General features: G+C 34.7%; 1 protein-coding gene across 1 annotated transcript in view; it reads right to left on the bottom strand.

Annotated features, from left to right (window-relative positions):
* Nucleotides 1-22,377, bottom strand: part of IL1RAPL1 (interleukin 1 receptor accessory protein like 1) — a 1,490,530-nt gene that overhangs the window by 301,021 nt on the left and 1,167,132 nt on the right. The window contains exon 6 of the mRNA XM_045995419.1: nt 15,679-15,753. Within this exon, the coding sequence (XP_045851375.1) occupies nt 15,679-15,753 (75 nt within the window). The remainder of the gene's footprint in view (nt 1-15,678; nt 15,754-22,377) is intronic.

The raw sequence follows: 22,377 nt of genomic DNA, 5'->3' as shown, positions 1-22,377 counted from the left end.
TCCATAAAGTAAGATCTTCAATCACAGCGGCAATTAAATCAAAACTAACAGCTTTAGTGTGGTTTATTCTGTTGTCCTGTAGTATACAGCTACTGAAAAGGGGGAGTTGTACCTGTTGGATTTTATTTATAAGATTTAAACCTGAGTAAATGCTCCATAATTTGTTCATTCATTTATCAGGTATTGACCTATACTTTTTAAGGGTGTGAAGATGAAACACTGTAGTCCATTCTTTAAGAGTTCCAAGTGCAGTAAGGGAAATTGACATATGATGATATGTACAGAAAATGAGAAAAATGCTCTAACAAAAGTATGAGAAAGAGAATTGCTAGCACTTGAGAAGTGTTATTTAATTCTGTCTAGTAGGAGTCAGGGAAGGCTTTATACAGTTGACATTGACATGCATCTTAAAATTTGAGTAAATAAGTACAGACACTAGAGGCAAGAGAGGGAATTCCAAATGGCAGGCATTGGACATGCAAAGGGTGGAGTCATGGAATTCCATGCCTGGTCTAAGGTGTAAGCTTAGTTGGATGGTAAATGAAATGATGAAGATAAAATGGAATCAGATTGTGAAGGGACTGGCCTTTATCCTCAAGCCACAGGGCAACATGATATATATATATATTTTTTAGACTTTATTTATTTGACACAGAGAGAGAGATCACAAGCAGGCAGAGAGGCAGGCAGAGATAGAGAGGGAAGCAGGCTCCCTGCAGGGCAGAGAGCCCGATGCGGGGCTTGATCCCAGGACCCTGGGACCATGACCTGAGCCGAAGGCAGAGGCTTTAACCCACTGAGCCACCCAGGCGCCCCAGGGCAACATGATATTTTTAAGCAGTACATCTAGCATTATTCCAATTTTACAAAGATAATTTTCTTACCAAAATAAACTATGAGCCTAACAAACTGACTTTATTTTAATTTTTGGTATTTTGAACTAAAACTTCTTTGCCAATTATAGAATTTCTACTTTCCATTGCTTCCACTCTTGACCCTGATGATTATACACAGAAATGATGATTGCATTAAACTCATGAAAGCCACTGCATGTAAGCTCTAATTAATAAAGCAAGAATAATCACAGATCCTATAGTCTTTTTCTTGGTATATATTTGCAAGTTAATTAGGTAATGTCTATTTTTAAAAAAATTTTAAATCCTATTTATTTATTTAGAGTTTGAAATGGTTTTTATTTTTTAAGATTATTTTTATTAACATATAATGTATTATTTGCTACAGGGGTACAGGTGTGTGAATCATCAGGCTTACACATTTCACAGCACTCACCATAGCCCATACTCTCCCCAATGTCCATAACCCAACCACCCTATCCCTATCTCCCACCCCCCAGCAACCCTCAGTTTGTTTTGTGAGATTAAGAGTCTTATGGTTTGTCTCCCTCCCAATTCCATCTTATTTCATTTTTTCCTTCCCTACCCCTCAACCCCCCCCCGCCCTGCCTCTCAAATTCCTCATATCAGAGAGATAATATGATAATTGTCTTTCACTGATTGACTTATTTCACTTAGCATAATACTCTCTACTTCCATTAACGTCATTGCAAATGGCAAGATTTCATTTCTTTTGATGACTGCATAGTATTCCATTGTATATATACACCACATCTTTATCCATTCATCCGTTGATGGACATCTAGGTTCTTTCTATAGGGTAATGTCCATTTTAAAGTATGGAATCTTAGAAGCAAAGATATATCCAGGGAAAATTTGTAGAGAAAGGAATAAGTAAAAATGTCTGTTGGGGTAGTTGATAGGTGTTTCTACTTTTGTTATCTGTGATAACAAAATAGGCATTATTACTTCTCTGGGGGCCAGATTGCTAAAGAGAATTTGCCTATATCCTATTCGATTCCTATATCACCTGATGGGGTGATTCTTCTTTTATAATTAATTGTGTTGCTCTAAGCTCCTTGATTCCCTGATGATAGATCTTATTCTATTTGTAGTTTCAAACACATCACAAATAAGTCTGTAACATGTTCCAACCTATAGCATGACAGTACAGATTCACATTCCATGAAAGTCATTCTGAATCCAGATCCAATTGTAAACCTACATGATTTTTAGGGTGGCACCACAGTGCAACTGTATTTGGTGATATGAATACCGGATCTACCAACTGATGGACTAGATGAGAGACCATTAGGCTAAAACTATGTACCAGACATATCTTATTTGACCCATATGGTATACAAAAATGAATGTGAATTCCTTTAACTAGGACATATGCTCCCTACTTTGCCATAGTCCCCACTGTTCTTTACTCCATCACACCTGGCCTTTCTCTACTCATATATTATATTACATGAACTTCACTTTATAACCCAAGCTGTAGCATTTCTATCTTTTCACGAACCATACCTTTAACTTGAAAATGTCTTTAACAGCTGAGAAGCTGATATTTGGTTTTGGGTCAACATTAGGCTCAAGGTTGAGACATAACATAACACACAGAGACAGTGGTGAGGCAATGTGTGTGGAGCTGAGAAGTACGCACTTTAGACACAGAGAGGATGTCAGTACTGGTTGAGAGGAGAGGCAAGGAAGAGCTTTCAGCTTTAGAGAGACTGTGCTCAAAGGCATCTGTCTGACTAATTCTGCTCCTACTAAGTGAATGAACAGACATAATAAGGATGACAGCTAAATTAATAGGATGTGGATTAACCGAAGACTTTAAAGAAAACAAATACTGAATATGAAAACTTAGCCTCTGTAATAACTATTACTTTGTTCCCGTCATCTGGTACAAGCCCATCCCCCACCCCCTGATATTCATGTACTCACACCAACACACAGGCTTCCTCACCATAGGAGATACAGCATACAAGAAACGCTGAGTCAACATGTCTCACTTCTGACATCATAGTAATCTGGTTAAAATTTAGATCTGTAACCTAAGCTAGGCCAATCAGAACTCCTTCTCAGAGAATCTCAAAATCCAGCTACAGTTCCAGACTCCACTTATCATCCTGGTTAGAACTTAGCAGAGCACTTCCCTCATCCTGTAAGCTGGCCCACCCCCTGCCATGCTCCACCTCTAAAAAGGGTGACATGCAGAGAGAAGCAGATGAGAACAGAAAACCTGAGTGTTTCTAGTCATCTTCTAGGCCAGCCCTGCTCCTGACTTTTAAGTGGTTTGTCACTTGTGATCAGAGCCCTAGTGATGAACTATTAGAACCTGTGAGTCCTTAAATGTAAGTTGTCTAGGCACAGGATGCTGATCCAAAAAAAAAAAAAAAGAATCCCTCAAATTAACTCTTGCTTGAAATAGCCATCTATTTGAGACAAAAAGAAATGTTTTTGGATTATTTTCCCTATACATTGTTCATCTGCTTGTGTCGATTAGCTATTTTTTTTCATATACATATATAGTGACTGAAAAGAAAATAAAGGACTGTCTACTCCAAATCTGTCAACAGTAGAATTCTCTATTGATTTGACATTTCTTTCATAGATAGTAACTGATGTTCTCTATGACACTTAACTTCACCTGCAGCTACTAGCTCATGTATTCATCTAATCAAAGATTCACTTATATTATTTATCACCCATTATATACAAATATTATTCCCACTCACTAATTAGTAGCAAATCCTAATAAATAGCATTGGAGTGGAAATACATTATTCATGGGAAATAGAGAAGGGCTTTTTTCCCTTCAAAAATAATCATTACAAATTACAATACAAATTTTATATCTAAAAAATCTTTGTATAAATCCTTCTATAAATATGTGACATATAATTCTGAAGCAAATATCCATACTACTCATAAACAAACTATACATAATAAGTAGACTGCATAATACTCTAATTGCATCTCAAGTAATTTTAGTCAAAATTAGGTACATTATTCAGAAAGCATTTAAAAAATGTAATCGATTAACTCTTAAAGTTGCCAAGATAATTGACATTATCAAATCAGAAATATACACTCATCAGAAACACTGAAATGTTTCTTTTAAGACGAGAAAACAAAAATACTTACTGAACTTTCCCTAAGCTATTTCATCCGATGGCTTCTTACTGAAGATTTGTAGTAATAACCTCAAATTTTCCTAAAACTCATATTGTAAGTACCCTATTTCCAGTGATGGCTAGATGTGACAGGATGCATTCAACTTAATTTTTCCAGATAAGCATTGTATTTTCCTTTGTTCTCTTCCTACTCAAAGAGCTGCCAAGTTTCCATAAACACAATTCTTCAGCAAGCAAGTGTGAGATGGGGGCCCTGCTTTTATTAAACTAGAAACAAAAATTCTCTGAGACTGAGAAAGCTTGTAGTCTACTTCTAAGTTTGAGGAAACCATTGTGAGGAAGTCAGAAGGGAGAAGGAATACTGACTCTTCTGGAATCCTAAGGAGCTTGAAGTCTTTCTCTCATGTTTACTGTGGACCAGAAGGGGAAGTGTAAGGTATCTGCTGACCAGACCATTAGTCCAAGATTTACCTCAATACAGTTGAATTTTGGAAAGTAAAAACTCTGATAAGGTTTTTCTTTGATTTTTTAAGTTATTCTATTGGACTATATATACTATAACTAGATTTTAGAAACTTTAACTGGGAAAATTTTAAAAATCCTAACTCTTTTTGAGAACGTAACATTGGCTTTGTGTATAGTGAATGAGAAAAAAGGCTTCTTCATGAGAATTTACTGTGAGGCTCAGGTTTGAAAGCCTTCTGGATATTCTATACATTAGGCTGATCTTCCGTGTTCTAGAACATATCATTTAGGCGCATCCTAAAAGGTGGATGTTTAGGGATTTAGAAACTAACAAATCAAATTTCATTGTCTATATTTTCATATTGAAGAGAAAAACCTTACTAAATACATATGAATACATTAGGAAGAAAATTAAATGATCAGCAGAATGATGTAATGCAAAGGGCCATATAAATTCTGGAAGAATCAAAATACAAAATGCTCCCTTTAAACTTGGAAATAAGAACTCTCACCACAATTAAAGATGCGGATAAACAAATTACACCACCCGCAGTCATTCTATAAGGGTACATTTCAACAAAACCAAGGCATTCTGGTTCCTCAAATATTCTACCCTACCACATCAATTTTGAAAAGAATTAGATTAAAATAAAAAAATACTGTTGATTCTGAAGCTGGTTAACAAAATTTAGTACTTCCTCAAAGAAGGCACAGTCTCAACGGGGACATCATTTTCTGCTGATGGACAAGGGGAAGCCATATGAAGTGATGGGTGGCTGATTCTTTACCTGGATTAGTTAGAAATACCACTTGCAGTTTCACATTGATGAACTTCATCTTAGGAAATATAGAAATTTACACTACTATGGAGAAAAGTTACGGGGGCGATTATTCAATCACAAAAGGATTCTTAAATAAAATTACTCACCACAGAATTTCTTTAAATAGTGTATTTCCCTTGTGCATATAAATCTTTCATTGATCATTAGCTGCTTAAGAGAGACCGGGGGACAGAGCCTCTTAAAACTGACATGTTAAGCCACTGCTAATTAAAGATCAATCAAAAATGAAAGGAAAACTTCTCTGAAGTTACGATGATTCAATTTACCCACAAATCTGTAGGAACATATTAAGTCGGTAGAGTAAGGTGTGACTGGAATGCTAAGTGTTTTAACATTAAACCATAAAATACCGGTATCCTATTTTCATAATCATATTCAAGCAGAAGTTATTTTTCATGAAGAGTCTGCATATAATTTAGGAATGCTCAGTTATTTAGCCAAAATTCAAGAGGAAATTTATGGATGAACATCTCTCTTTATATTCAAATTTTAAATGATGTATTTTTATATACATCATATATAAAAATTTATATACATCATATATACATGATGTATTTTTATAGTTTTCATTTTAATGAACATCAGTCATATGGTATATACTTTTATTCTGAAACCTCTTTCAATATTCTACACCATAATGTCTTTTGATAGGTTTATTTCTGATAAATTGGCATTTACTTAGCAAATTCTGAAGTTGTCGTTAACATGGGATACTCACTGCATGTTTCTATGCTAGTAAACTTCAGTCATTACGAAAGATTCAGAAAGTTTTGTGATAACAGTGTCTGTCACAGGAAAAGCAGTATTTTTCTGTAAAGTGAATATGACTGTCATCAAAACTTTTAGGAGGAAACTAACAAGCATAATAGTTTGATGCTCTGTTTTGTAAAATTATTCTCATGTCCTTTGTCTTAAGAAACGTTATATCTTCATTTTTTTAGTTTAGAAAAATAATGTTTTCCAATCTTACTTTCTTCTTGATGATCATTTACAAATTTGTATAGCATAGTGTCCACTACATGGTCTTTTTTTTAAAGAATGGGAATAATTTCTTCTGTCAGAGTTATGTACCTACTATATGCATTTGGGTAGACTTGTTGAAGAAGTAATTTAAAATAAATAATTTCTTTAAGATAAAATCTAATTTAAGTAGAAAAATTTAATGTGCATATTGTGTTCTTAGAGGGGAAGTAGAAATTAATTTTCTAAAATACTATCCATCCAATAATGAAGCCTATGTCTGCTACCATAGTATAATACTCTAGTAAGAATATAAACATGATCAAATAATCATTGACATTCAGAATGCATTTCAGGAACCTTCCATAAATAGCATTAAAATATCTCAACTACTAGTGACAAGCATGTACTGACTACTTAATATATATCAGGCAACACATTAATCTTTACATGCATTATCTCATTAAATACCAACATTAACTCCATAGGGGTAGGTCTTATTACAGTGCCCTTTTTATTGGTTGGGAAAATAGGGGCTACTTGTTTAAGGTTATACTAGTAGTAAGTGGCAGAGTTGGATTGTCATTTAGATCTTATGACAGAATGACATGAACTGGGAACCAGTGCCATATGCTTCCTTTTATCAGAACCAAAATAACTGAATAATAACAATACCAATACCAAGAAGAAGAAGAAGAAGAAGAAGAAGAAGGAGGAGGAGGAGGAGGAGGAGGAGGAGGAGGAGGAAGGGGGAAAGGGGGAGGGGAGGGGAAGGCAGAGGAGGAGGAGGAGGAAGAGGAGAAGGGGAAAATCATGATGATGAGAACAAATTTGTTTTTGTAAAATTTGTGATATAAAAACATACAGTAATTTTTGGTCTCTGTTTTTGCATCAGTTAAAGGAAAGATTTAATTTAATAACTATCAAAGCATTTCCACTTTCTAAAGTTCCGAAATTTAGAGCTGTGAAGACTTATACATACCTAGTTGCTTAGTGGTCAACAACACATAAAATACACTCTTAGTTTTGTAACAAAAAAGTAATCTTCATGATTCCTGTCTGTGTCCAAAAAACTACACCAGAATTAGATACAAAGCTGGGAATTTTAATGGACTCTCTGCACTGGTTTTGTGACAACACTCTTAGATGTTTTCTTTCTTCCTCCTTTTGACCCTTTTCCAAGATAAGAACAAGCAGGTGTATTTACATTGTCTCTATTCCAGTTTTTAATGCATTTTAATAAGTGCTTCAACTGGCTTCCAGATTTTCAGATACCAGTGACTCATAGCCACCGCTCTGATCTCCATCTCCATCTTTCTTTGGGTTTCAAGCCTATCATAGCTTTAGGCCTTTAGCATTTAACACTTACAAAGGAAGTTTGACTTCTGCTTAGATAGCAATTTTTAATGCAAATATACAAGTTGCATTTTCACATAGCCTGTTCCTCCTCTCCAGCATTGAAAAAAAAATTTGATTTTGAAATCTGTGAGATTCATATAAGTTAGGGCATATAATGATCTAATAATACTAATACTAGTTTTCATTTGTTGATTTCTCCTTTGCTTTAGGATATAAAATATTAACTAAATACTCATATTAAAGATATTCCTCCTCGGGTTAGAATCATATAATTTTTAAGGGGCTTTTGGTTTCAAAAATAAGATATCAGACCACAACAGCCGTCAAGAGTTATTACTTTCATTTATCATAGCATGATAAACTTGGATTGAGTAGAACTGAATGCCATCAGTTTATATAATTATAATACTAGCCTTTATTTGCTTTTACATGCTTTAATTATGATGTCTATTTGTCCAGAAGCTCCAATTTATGTCTAACAAGTTTCATGCCAGGCAATAGAGCTATGCTAATCTGCATATCTTTCTCAAGTGGGCAACATGTACATAATTTTTCATCTAAAACTTGGACTTTGGATACACATGTTCTTATCCAGAATGAAAAGGAAGTTTTTATAGTTTTTTATATGAGTTTGTCAGAGAAAACATGTCTTGCACTTTCCCTACGGGGCAGTAAAAACAAAGTCAACAACATTACATTTGCTCATGACAACCAGAAGAGTAGTTGTGAATGGTAAAACCCAGTCAATGTTGACTTCCTTACCTCTTGGAAAGCAAGGTCATATTTGCATCACTTGCATGACTTAGCCAAAAAGTATTTGTTTAGATCAACAGTATTATATGCCACTTTCAGAATCAGGTATCAAATTTACTCCCAAATTGTTCTGTTTCGAGGATATTGATATTATTTCCCCCCTTGAAAAAGGAAACAAACAAGCTTCCCAATTTTAGTAAGAAAGGATAGTAACTATTCAGAGAAGGTATGTTTTGTTTCAAGCTATTAAAATATACACCAAGACAGCAAATGTTAGATAATAATTTCCTATGGAGTCTTCTTAGATTAAAAACTCAATTAGTATATTTGCAATAAAACACATTCCAGGCACAATATATTTATATGCACAGCTCCAGGACATAAAAGGCTCCCAGTTATAGAGTGAATAAGTTATGGGAATAAAAGATACAGCACAGAGAACAGAGTCAATGGTATTGTAATAGCATCATATGGTGACACATGATACTTACACTTGTGGTGAGCATAGCATAGTGTATTGAGTTGATGAATTACTATGCTGTATACATGGCACTAACATAATAGTATGTGTCAACTATCCTCAAGAAAAAAAAGCATGAAGTAGAATATGTTTCAATAATCAATTATTTAAGCAACACAATAAATTAAATGTATAACTTACATAACAAGTAGTTTTCCTAGAAGGATATCAGTCAGGATCTATTATATAAGATACAAATATTTTTCCCTAGGTCTACTTGAAATTTAAAATTCTGTGAGCTATAATATAGTATAACAGGGCATGATATGCTACTTAAGTTCTAGTGTGATATTTTATTTTAATTAGCTTGTAGCTAAATTGAATAAAGTTACATGTATATGTGTCCCTTTACTTGGACAGATGTCTAAAAATCTGAGGCTTCAAAACTGTCATCAACCACATTCCTCTCCATATTAACACTGGTGAATCCTTGTTACTTGCTCAGATACAGAAGTGTTTGCTTTTTAACAAACTTAACAAACATATTAAATACCAAAGAAAAATAAAAGCACTACTGGGCAGTTTGTTTAGTTTAGTCTCATTTTATTCCCTTGCAGAAAATTTGGAGATGTGTGCCTTTTGTGGCATGTGTACCTTGTCCTCAATTAGTATTTATTGGCATTTCCTGTGCACAGGGTACATCACAAAGTTACTGTGAACTATATTAAGAAACACAGGATCTAGAGAAAATACTCAGTTGAGTATTAGGATAAGCAAGAGAAGAAATAGAGACTTTTAGACATTCAACTAGGTTTCTATATTTCATCAACTCTAGGCATTTACCTAAAACTAGATTTATTTGAAATCTTCCAAATGTGACTAATTCTGAAAAAAGAGAGGCCGCTTATATATAATGAGTAAAGAGTGAGAGAAAGAGGTAAGAGGGGAAAGGAAGAAGTAATTCTGATTTCAAAGGAAACTGACTTTTCCGTTGAAAGCATTATGTTGCAAAGATGTATCATTTTATTAATCTTAACAGAGATTAAAAAGTTATTATACTCATTAGAACCCTAAACTCTAAAACCTATTAGAATAAATGAATTCAGTAAAGTTGCAGGATACAAAGTCAATACACAGAAATTTGTTGCATTTCTATACACTAATTATTAACTGTCAGAAAGAGAAATTAAGAAAACAATCCCAAAGAATAAAATACCTAGGAATAAACTGAGTAGGTGAAAAACCTGTATATTGACAAATGTAAGACATTAATGAAATAAATTAAGGAAGACAAAAAAATAGACAAATGGAAAGGTATTCCATGTTCATGAATTGAAGAATTAATATTATTAAAATCTGCAAACTACCCAAAGCAATATACAGATTTAATGCAACCCCTATCAAAATTCGAAAGGCATTTTTCACAGAAATAGAACAAACAATCCTGAAGTTTTTGTGGAAACACAGAAGACTATAAATAGCCAAAGTCATCTTTGAAGAACAAAGAACAAAGTAGAATAAACCTGGGGGCATAATGCTCCCTAATTTCAAACTATATTACAAAGTTACAGTAATTAAAAAGTATGTATTGGCATAAAAACAGCTATATAGATCAATGGAAAAGAACAGAGAGGCTTGAAATGACCTTACACATGCATTGTCAACTAATTTATGAAAAGGGAGCCAAGAATATGCAATGGGAAAAAGCCTCTTTAATAAACGGTGGTGGGAAAACTGGAGAGTCACAAGCTAAAGAATGAAACTGGACTACTATCTGAAACCATATACAAATACTAACTCAAAATGGATTACCAAATCGAAGTAAGACTTGAAACCACAAAACTTCTAATGAAAAATATAGGCCACAGCCTCCTGACATCAGTTTTGACATGGAGTTTTTGGATCTGACTCCAAAAGCAAAAGAAACAAAGACAAAAATATAAAAGTGGGATAACATCAAACTAAAAGGCTTCTGCATGACAAAGGAAACCAGCAACAAAATAAAAAGGCCACCTAATGAATCAGAGAAAAATAATTACAGATCACGTATCTGAGGTGCCAATATTCAGAACATACAAATAACTCAAACAACTTAATAACAACAAAAACACCCCCAATCTGGGAACCAGGTGGTGGGTAATAGGGAGGGCACGTATTGCATGGAGCACTGGGTGTTGTGCAAAAACAATAAATATTGTTATGCTGAAAAAGTAAATAAATAAATTAAAGATGAAAAAAAACACACCCCCAATCTAATTTAAAAAATGGAGAGAAGATCTGAATAGTCATTTTTCAAAGATGGCATACAAATGGTCAACAGGAACATAAAAGGATGCTAAATGTTATCATCAGTTATCAATATTAATCATCAGGGAAATGTAAAACAAAACCACCCTGAGATATCACCTCACACCTGTCAGAATGGCTATTATAAAAAAGACAACAAATAATAAATGTTGGAGAGGATGTGGAAAAAAGGAAACCCTGTGCACTGCAGGTGGAAATGTAAATTGGTACAACCACGGTGGAAAACAGCATGGAGTTTCCTCAAAAAGTTAAAACTAGAACTACATATGATTCAGCAATTCTACTTCTGGGAATTTATTTGAAGATAATAAGAACAATTAATTTTCAAAGATATATATATATAAACATATATATATTTTGAATATATATATTCAAAGATATATATATATAAACATATATTTTGAATATATATATTCAAAGATATATATATGTATATATATATATATATACACACCTATATGTTCGTTACAGCCTTGTTTTTAATAGTCAAGATATGGAAACAACCTAAGCGTCCATCAGTGGATGAATGGATAAAGAAGATGTGGTGTGTGTGTGTGTGTGTGTGTGTGTGTGTGTGTGTACATATACATATACAGATATAGATAGGGATATAGATATCTACAATGAGATAATACTTAGCCATAAAAAAAGTTTGAAATCTTGCAATTTGTGACAACCTAGATGGATCCTGAGGGTATTAAGCTAAGTGAAATAAGTCAGACAGAGAAAAACAAACATTGTATGTTCTCTCTTACATGTAGAATATAAGGGAAAAAAAACAAAATGAAACAAAAAACAAGTTCATTGATTCAGAGAACAGACTGGTGATTATAAGAGGCAGAGGACTGGAGAGTGGGAGAAATGGATTTTTTTTTTTAGTTTAAACAAGTTGAATTTAAACATTTTAAAATTTATTACAGCTATTATGTGCTTCTGGTGAGAGTTTATGTTACTTCTTTGGTAAGAATTCTAAAAATATAGCAAGAAACTTTAATAAAATTATTTGATTCTACCTAGTATTTTTCCTTTTAGGAATTCGACCTGTTGAAATAATTATAAAGTCAAAGGAAAAATGTATAAGTAAAGATCACTGCCTCATTACTTATGATGATAAAATTTGTAAAAAAACCCCAAGTTTCTAGCAATATATATGAAATTACAGGACACTTATGTGGATATCATGTATCCATTAAATGGATATTTTCCAAGAACATTTAATAGAAGCAGATTCTTTCCTTTAATTTTCCAAAATTTCTACCATTAACCTGTACGATCATTTTCTAAGCAAAAAACTAAAATTTAAATACAGTGATACCCAGGTCTAGTAATTAAAGGTAATTTTTCATCCCTTTTAAGTTGTGAAGTATAATGTATCTCACTAGGTTAATGGTGGGATGGATTTCTACTCTTTGAAAGTCTGTCAATAGTGAATAATAACATCTTTTGTTCTGGAAGTTTCTGAAAATGGGTTCCTGGCTATAACAAGAAGGCCGCATTGCTGACTGACACACTCAGGGCTCAAGCTCAACAAGATTATGGTGTCTGTCTTTTGATTCCCTTGACTATCACAGCCTGAAAGGACTAATCAGGCTCACATACTGAATTGATCTTCAGAATTGTACAGCATGATTTCTAGGATTTTACCCAAGAAAGTGCTGCTCAGACATTTGCTGATGTCTTCAAGTTAATAAAAAAGAACAAAGTTCTTTTTTTTCACATTGTGAAGTAACACACTGATGCCACTTAAAATGGAAATGCTAGGCTATAACCACTTTAAAATTGATTAAAATTCAAACCCACCCATTTATATATTTTTTACATTTTATCTTTCGTCCTCGGTACTTTGCTTTTTCATACCTTTTGCTTTCTACACTGGAATCATTTAAATGACTACTATCAATCTTTCCAGTTTTGAGAAGATGAAGGAACTGGGGGGAAAAGAAGCCACAAGGGAGGTGGAGAGCAAAAGGTGAGCACCACCAGCAAATGTCAGATGAAGGAGAATATGGTGATGAAGACAAATCCATGATTTTATCTATGACATTATTAATGAGTTTTATATATTTACAGACAAACTGGAGGACTAATAGGTTTATAGTTACCAAGGTCAGATGGATGTGTGTATAATTTTGCCAGGATGTTCAAGTTAGGTCACCAGACATATACCAACTCAGCTTTGTGTAATTACTGATTATTGTTCTTATACTGTAGCTCATGTGCTAGTTTTATTATCCTCTGATGTGAGTTTTCAATTCAGGACAAGGTTGAGTCAGACACCTGAGCTCTTCATCAATGAAACTCTGTTGGAGATTCTCACTTTCTCATAAAAGTAGGTACCACTTAGAGGCTCTCTATCACTGGTACTGGCCACCCTCCTGTCTCCCACCCCGTGAAACTTCACTCAATCCCCCTTCCTTAGGATGTAACACATTTGACCCTGTTGAATCTTACAGCTTTTTCAAGCCTGGAAAGGCAAAAATTAAATCCCCAGGAGGAGAAAAATCAAAGTACATACTGAAGAAAACAAATATATTTTAAGCATCTGGAGTCTTTTTGTTTGGTCCTTAATATTACTTTCTATTTTCACTTACTCTTTGTGATGGTCTGCTCACCTACTCCAATACTACTGCAGTAACAACAGTGACAGAGTAGTTTATTCAAATCAACTGTTGATCCAAAAATTCAAGGATTAAGGCTAAATTTCCCTAACTAGCAAATGATTTGTTCTATACAATGAGAATCAGAATCAGAAAATAAAATGAAACAAAAGTTGTTTAAAAGAATCCAAATCCTAGGTTGATGTCTCTAGTTTACTTGGTATTTAAAGAGAACTCATGCTCCTTTTGGTGGTGGTAATAAAGGAGTTATAGTACTTCTCAGAGCATCTTGCTAACACACAGGCCCATCTTTCTTCAAATGAATATGCAGTTGAAACTTCCAATTTGCATAAGAAATTTTCATACTTTCAAATTTATTTGATTAGTCTCCATAATTTTTGTTCAAGAAAAAATTATTTTTTTAAAAAAGAAAGCTTTATGAATTATTTCATTCTGTATAACATTTTAGTAGAATGTAGAGAACAATAGATAATATAAGAAAACCCTATGGGCAACCATCAATCATAGTATTCTTTTAATTATGTTGTCAAGTAAAGAGACACAATTAATTTCATTTTCACTATGTTTATTACTGATAACTGGTACCATAAACAACTTCTTTCCCAAGATCTCTATATTGTTTTGTATAACTTTAGAAATACATCTTCCTAGGAATATTGAAAGGTGTCTATGAGTGTGGCCACTTAAAATTTACATTTCAAAATTTCCTCAGAAAGCAGCAATAAAAGCTAATATTCTTTAATATACCATAACATGAGTAAAGAGTATGATGCAATTTTAATATATCTCTGTTTCATATAGAGCATTCTTTAATGATGCTACGGTCTTCTATCTCAAAATAGTGACAATTAGAATACTACTTGCATGTATATGGCATCAACTCAAAGGCTTGGGTTTATCATCAAAGAAGCATACTGATGCCCTGACTTGAATAAATCTTGCATATGTTCATGCCTTAAAGTTAGTAAATATCACCAATGTTAGAAACCTGTTGACTATAATAATTTCATAGGTTCTAAGACCATATCTTTTTGCACTATAAATTTGAATATGCTATTACTAAAGATGATCACATCTGTAATCTTCATTTTGAAGATGATTTACAATTTTAATTCAAGTTCTCACTCCCAAAACAATAATAACATCAATAACTTAAGGGAGGGTTATCAATTCCTTTTTAGTTGTATATAATGAAGTATTTCCACTGTCAAATGGTGAGTGTGGGAAAAAATTCCATACAAACATGACTATATGGTTTAAATTATACTTAAAATAATACTGAATATAGATATACCACATTTGGAAATTCCAGACTGAACTCTAAGATAACTATGTTAGAATTCTCTTTTGTAGACAACTGGATATTTTTACCAAAGCAATTTTGTCCATGTTCTTATGTCTCAAACCTGTTAGTCCTTTGACCAAAAGCTACTTGCTCACATTTTGTTCAAAATAAAATAGCATAATGTCCTCCACATTTGATTAGATAAATATGATGTTTAACTGTAACAGCAACACTTATCTTAATGAATCTGTACCTTTTCTCCTAATTTTCAAAAATTGTCTTTTAATGTACTAATGGTGTAAATCAAAGAGTTCCACACAGCCTGTTGTAAAGCCAAACTGAGCCTTATAAAAGACAATATAATGCCACAAATAAGACCTTTAGCCCATCTCATTTCCTAACAACTATATGAAAAACACATGAGTCTTTATATCCATATGTCCAGCTTGGTATTAATGCACACACTGTGGGGAATGGAATGGGCTATGTTTGCTGGGATTTCCCAATTTTGCTCCCTTCAAATACACACAGGTCTGGCTTAAAGGATGACATCAGGTTATAATCTAGGCTTATTAACTGTTGGAATGTATTGAGAAAAGGGTATTAACCAGAATTAAGGAATTACTCACCCAGCTGAGTCTCCTGAATTGTCAGTTTACTTTCCATAGGATACAAAAGCTTGGGTGGCTTATCAGTCAGAGGGGCTGAAAAACAACAATAACAAAACAGACTTCTAGTAATGCTGCATGAGATGAATGATAAAACACAGTTTATTTTCCTAGGTATTTTTCATTCTCGGAGCAGTGTGTCAAAGCATTCTACCAAGCAATGACTTACATATTGCAGGTAGTACCTTCAGGCGAGGTGAAAAGCTATTAGATTGTACACGAGTCAAATATAACACTTTCAAATTGACAGTCACATGAGATCGTTGAAGTCAGAATCACAATTGGCCAGTCCTTAAGAACATATGACTGTGATTCATCAAATATTTTCAATTTGCACCTTGTTTTCTATATTAAAGTGTACCCTACATTTTCTGTGTTAATTAAAGCTAAACATGATATCTGTATTGTGCATTTTGATGATTTGGGGGACATAATGTTGTCTTATTCTCCTTAATTCCTTTCCAAGTTTCCATACCCTGGAGCACACTGCCTCAAAACCCCTAACTTAATAAATAGGTCAAGTATTTTTTGCACACATAATCACAAAATGGGATAGCAGTGTGGCATTGGCATTCAATTAGTACAAGCTGCACACTCCAACACGTACATAAGTATTCACCAAGATAATATTTTAAGTGATACTTGCCATTTACGCAAAACTTCTTATTACTATTATCCATTACATTTTGTAGCATTTATTGCTAATTTGCATGATATACTTGCTTTGATTTTTCACCTTCCACATACTTCTGCTCTGCACTCCCATCAGTTTATCAGTTATCAGCCTACAGGTCTAGGAGTTTTACTATGATGCCTCTTGAAGATAGGTTCTCATTGCAGACTTTGTTCCTGTCCAATGAGACTGTCTGGACTCTAGACAGTCAGTTCTCCTTCATTAATCCTACCTCCCACCTTCTCTGACTGAATCTCCCAGGTCCCTTGAAACTTGTCACAGCAACTTTCACTGTGTAACAAAGATAGAAATGATCAATGAAGGGTTGCTGAACTAAATGTTTTCACTTTGAGGGCTTTATTTCTTCCTTGCCAGGAGACTATGCCAGTTTGGGTGATAACTTGAAGGGTGATCTACACAGCAGTGCCAGGACTTGGCCACACGTCCTCATCACCAGAGGACTGGAGAATCAATCTGCCTCAGCAGCTCACCTTCATCTCTCTTCAACTGAAAACACAGTTTGTGCAAATGAATCATGAACCCCCAATACAGAAAAACAGGGATGAGTTTTAAGAGTCCTGATTTGGGACACTAACCTCACAGAGGATCAATAGCTTTCATTTGCAACTAATTGAATACATTATTCATTCATCTTCGTTAGCATTTAACACAGGGATGGGAGTGAAGGGGCAAGGAAAGCTGGGATAATTGGATGATATAAATCACTCTGAAATTCTTCTTGAAGATTTGACATCTCTGATTAACCTTATTCTTCTTTCTTGCCTACAGCGAGATTAACAGATTTTTATTCTCCTACCAGCTAAATAAATAGATTATTCACTTAACAGGTCAAAAAGCCACATTTCAAAAAAAAAAGAAAAAGAAAAAGAAAAAGATAAAAAAGCCACATTTCCTAGGCTTGGATTTTATTATTTATATTATATTTATATTATATTACATTATTATTTATTATAATTTATAAATTAATATGATTTCAGTGAACTTCAAAAGCAACTATGGTATCAAAATAACTGGCTCAGTAAATTAACTCAATTTATAAAATTTTGTGATTATGTAATTACAAGTAGACAACTCAACAGTTTGTTACAGAAAGCAGCTGACAGAAATGCTCTGCTCAAACACATCCCACACTGATTCCTAATAAGTAAACAAAACTGCAGGGAAAGATAATAAAATGCAAGTGTAGCACATTATTTCAGGAATATAAAATGGTTTTGTGGTTCTCCACCTCAATCCACCATCTGCCCTGTGGCATAATGTTATATCTTTAAGACCTTTCATATTACTCTCTATGTGATAATTCCAAGTTAGCAGAGGAATCAAAGAATGTTGGAGCCAGAGAAAATTATATGCTTATTAAGTCCTTTGATTTTTAAATTGTGTTCCCTAAAGCCTTGTATTTCCATAGTTCCCCTCTGGGCAGGTGAAGTGAAGATGGAGATAAAGAGTGGTCCACGTGACTTGATTTGTATCACCCACCCCTCTCTGGACAAAAGGAGCTTTGCTTTTATTCATCTTATACATCAGTATTTCACCTAAAATTTTTTCCAAGAAAATTTCAATTCAATTCAACAGCTGTATATGGAACACTATAATGTTCTAGGCATTGTGACAGGGACTTGGGATATCTCTGGTTTCTGCCCTTACATTTTATAATACTTAGAAGTTAAAAAATAATTAAAAGTCTGGACTGATTAAACTTCCTTGTTTTAGAGATGCAGGATCTGAGGTGCAAAAAGAACAACTGCCTTGCCAAAGGTAACAGAACAAAGTGAAGCTAAAGCCCTTCCTAGATCTTTCCCTCTCAATTCTTTGTTAACTGTTCCTTGAAAATTCTGTCCAACATTTGTGCAGGTTTCTCCCCAAGGTGTAAGCAATCTGTTAGGAGAGCAAAAACATGCAACTAAGTAACCCTAACCCACAGCAGAGCACTCTTACTGTGTAGTCTGTCATGTTCTTTTTAAAGATTTATTTTTATTTTATTTATTTGAGAGAGAGCATGAGCAAGTGAGCAGAGCTAGTGAGAGTGAACACAAATGGGGTGGGGCAGAGAGGGAGAAGTTGACTCCTCCCCCCCCCCACAATGAGCAGAGAGCCCAATGCAGAGCTCAATCTCAGGACCCTGAGATCAAGACCTGAGCAGAAGGCAGAACTTAACTGACTGAGCAACCCAGGTGCCCCTCTCATGTTTTGATATGCTCTGACACTTTTTATCAGTTAGGTATGCTTCTCCTATGGTTCACTTAAAAGTGAATGGAGGAGGAGCAAAATGGCAGAGGAGTAGGAGACCTAAATATTGTTGCATCCCAGGAATTCAGCTAGATAGTTATCAGAACATTCTGAACACCTACAAACACAACAGGAGGTAGAAGAGAAGAATAGCAGCAATTCTAGGAACAGAAAAGCAACTGCTTATTGGAAGGTAGGATGTGCCGAGAAGTATATCCAAGGTGACATAAGGAAAGCTAGACCATGGGGGAGGGGCTGGCTCCTGGCAAGAGGTAGAGCAGCAGAGCACAAAATCAGAACTTTCAGAAGTCTGCTCCACAGAGGGACGTTGCTCCAGAGGCTAAGCACAGGGTGGAGGCCTTGTGGGGACAGTGTGGTCTTAGGACCCAAGGGAACACAAAAAGACCAGAGATGTCTGAGTGTGGTAGAGCTCCCAGGTACTGGAACAGGGAAGCCAGCTGCAAAGACGGAGCAGAGGAGTGGGCTCTCAGCTTGAGGTTAACTTGAACCATGATCCAAGGCACAGTTGGGCCATAGCTCTTTGAGCAAGGATCCCACCACAAGTGGCAGATCCGGAAAGACCTTTCCCCTTCCTCCTCCAGGAGGAATGGTGTGGGAGCGCAAGCAGGAATCTGCTGGGTTTGGAGACTCCGAACAGGGCCATGCATCAGAGATAGAAATGCTCAGTCACAGGATATGTGAGCATGAAGCACAGCCAGAGACCAGGGAAACAGGAGTGATTGACTGTTTTTCTCTAAGGGCACACTGAGGAGTGGGGTCCCAAGCTCTCAGCTCCTTTGGGTCAGAGACTGGGAAGCCCCTATTTTAACTCCTACCCTCCAAAGCAATATGGAAAATGTTCAGGGAACAAGAGCTACCCAGAGCAAAACCAAGCAGATTGCTTAGCCTGGTCCCTGGCAAGGGTGGTGCAATTGTGCCTTGGTCAAAGACATTTGAGAATCACTGCAACAGGCCCCTCCCCTAGAAGATCAGCAAGAGCATCCAGCCAAGAACAAGTTCAGCGATCAATGAGAACCATGGAACTCCAGAGCTGGGGGAATGCAGCACATAGAATTTGTGACTTTTTCTCCCATGATTATTTAGTCTTTCAAAGACACTTTTTTTTTAATTTTATTTTTTTCTTATTCTATTTTTTAAAAAATTTCCTCTTTCCTATTTTAACCTTTTAAAACTATTTCATCTTACCAATACCTTTGAAAAAATCTTTTAAAATTTTCATTGCTATAGTCATATTCTATCCCTTCACTGTATTTAACCATATTTTTTGTATACCTGTAAGTTTTCTTTCTTTAAAATTTTGGGGTACATTTTCTTCTACCAGATCAAAATATATGCTAAATCTAGCATATGGATTTGTTCTAGCCTCCAGTCTGAGCACACTCTCCCCCCCCCTTTTTTTCCCTTTTTTTCTTATCTTATCAATTCCTTTTTTAGAATCCTTTTTAATTTTCATCTTTATCATCATATTCCATTCCTTCATTGGTTTTCCAATGGTTTATTTTTGTATAAATATGTATGTTTTCTTTCTTTAAAGTTTTGGGAGGCAGTTTCTTCTAAAAGAACTAAAATATACCCCAAATCAAGTGTGAGGCTCTGTTCTATTCACCACTCTAAATCTATCTATCTATCTATATCTATAGATATAGATGTAGATATAACTACATATCTATAGATGTAGATATAGATTGATATACAGACAACATATATATATACACACATATACACAGACTATATGTGTATATATATATATATGTATATATATATATATACACACACACACACACATTTTTTTCCTCCCCCCCCTTTCTTCTCCTCCCAGTTTCAAGTCTCTCCTGATTTGGTTAGTGTATATTTTTCTGGAATCATTGCTACAGTTTTAGTATTTTGTTCTCTCATTCATCTATTCTTATCTGGATAAAATGAAAAGAAAAATTTACCTCAAAAAAAAAAAAAAAGAACAAGAGGTATTACCAATGACTAGGGACCTAACAATATAGACATTAGTAAGATGTCAGACCTAGAGTTCAGAATGACAATTATTGAGGTGCTAGCTGGGCTTGAAAAAGTCATGGAAAGTATAAGAGAATCCCCGTCTGGAGAAATAAAATCCCTTTCTGGAGAAATAAAAGAACTAAAACCTAATCAAGTTGAAATAAAAAACAGCTATTAATTGGGTACAATAAAAAATGGAGGCTCTTACTGCTACAATAAATGAGGCAGAAGAGAGAATTAGTGATATAGAAGACCAAATGATGGAGAATAAAGAAGCTGAGCAAAAGAGAGACAAACAACTACTGGACCATGAGGGGAGAAGTCGAGAGATACGTGATATCATAAGATGAAACAACATTAGAATAATTGGGGGTCCCAGAAGAAGAAGAAAGATAGAGGGGGGCAGAATGTATATTGGAGCAAATTATAGCAGAGAACTTCCCTAATTTGGGGAAGGGAGCAAGCAGCAAATTCCAGGAGGCACAGAGAACCCCCCTCAAAATCAATAAAAATAGGTCCACACCCCATTATCTAATAGTAAAGCTTACAAGTCTTAGTGACAAAGAGAAAATCCTGAAAGCAGCTCAGGACAAGAAGTCTGTAACAGACAATGGTAGAAATATTAGATTGGCAGTAGACTTGTCCACAGAGACCTGGCAGGACAGAAAGAATTTGCATGATATATTCAGAGCACTAAATGAGAAAAATATGCAGCCAAGAATACTATACCCAGCTAGGTTATCATTGAAAATAGAGGGAGAGATAAAAAGCTTCCAGGACAAACAAAACTAAAATAATTTAGGACAAACAAAAACTAAAATAATTTACAAACACCAAACCAGGCCTACAGGAAATATTGAAAGGGGTCCTTCAAGCAAAGACAGAGCCTAAAACTAGTAGACCAGAAAGGAACAGAGACAACATACAGTAACAGTCACATTACAGGCAATACAATGGCACTAAATTCATATCTTTCAATAGGTACCCTGAATATAAATGGGCCAAATGCTCCAATCAAAAGGCACAGGGTATCAGAATGGATAAAAAAAAACAATACCCATCGATATGCTGTCTACAAGAAACTCCTTTTATACCCAAAGACACTTCCAGATTTAAAGTGAAGGGTGGAAAACAATTTACCATGCTAATACACATCAAAAGAAAGCTAGGATGGCAATCCTTATATCAGATAAGTTAGATTTTTAAGCCAAGGACTATAATAAGAGAAGAGAAAGGACACTATATCATACGTAAAGGGTCTGTCCAACAAAAATATCTAACACTTTTAAATATCTATGCCACTAACATGGGAATAAATATATAGATATATATTTCTATATAGATATATAGATATAAAATCAATGCACAGAAATCAGTTGCATTTACATACCAACAACAAGACAGAAGAAAGAGAATTTAGGGATCCATCCCATTTACAATTGCACCCAAAAGCATAAGGTACCAAGGAATAAACCTAACCAAAGAGGCAAAGAATCTGTACTCAGAAAACTATAAAGTCCTCATGAAAGAAATGGAGGAAGACACAAAGAAATGGAAAAATGTTCCATGCTCATGGATTGCAAGAACAAATATTGTGAAAATGTCTATGCTACCTAGAGCAATCTACACATTCAATGCAATGCCAATCAAAATACCATCAACTTTTTTCAAAGAAATGGATCAAATAATCCTAACATTTATATGGAACAGAAAAAAAAACCAAA

The sequence above is a fragment of the Meles meles genome, chromosome X (assembly GCF_922984935.1).
Source record: "Meles meles chromosome X, mMelMel3.1 paternal haplotype, whole genome shotgun sequence".
NCBI lineage: Eukaryota > Metazoa > Chordata > Mammalia > Carnivora > Mustelidae > Meles > Meles meles.
This window is presented reverse-complemented; position numbering and strand designations above follow the sequence as displayed.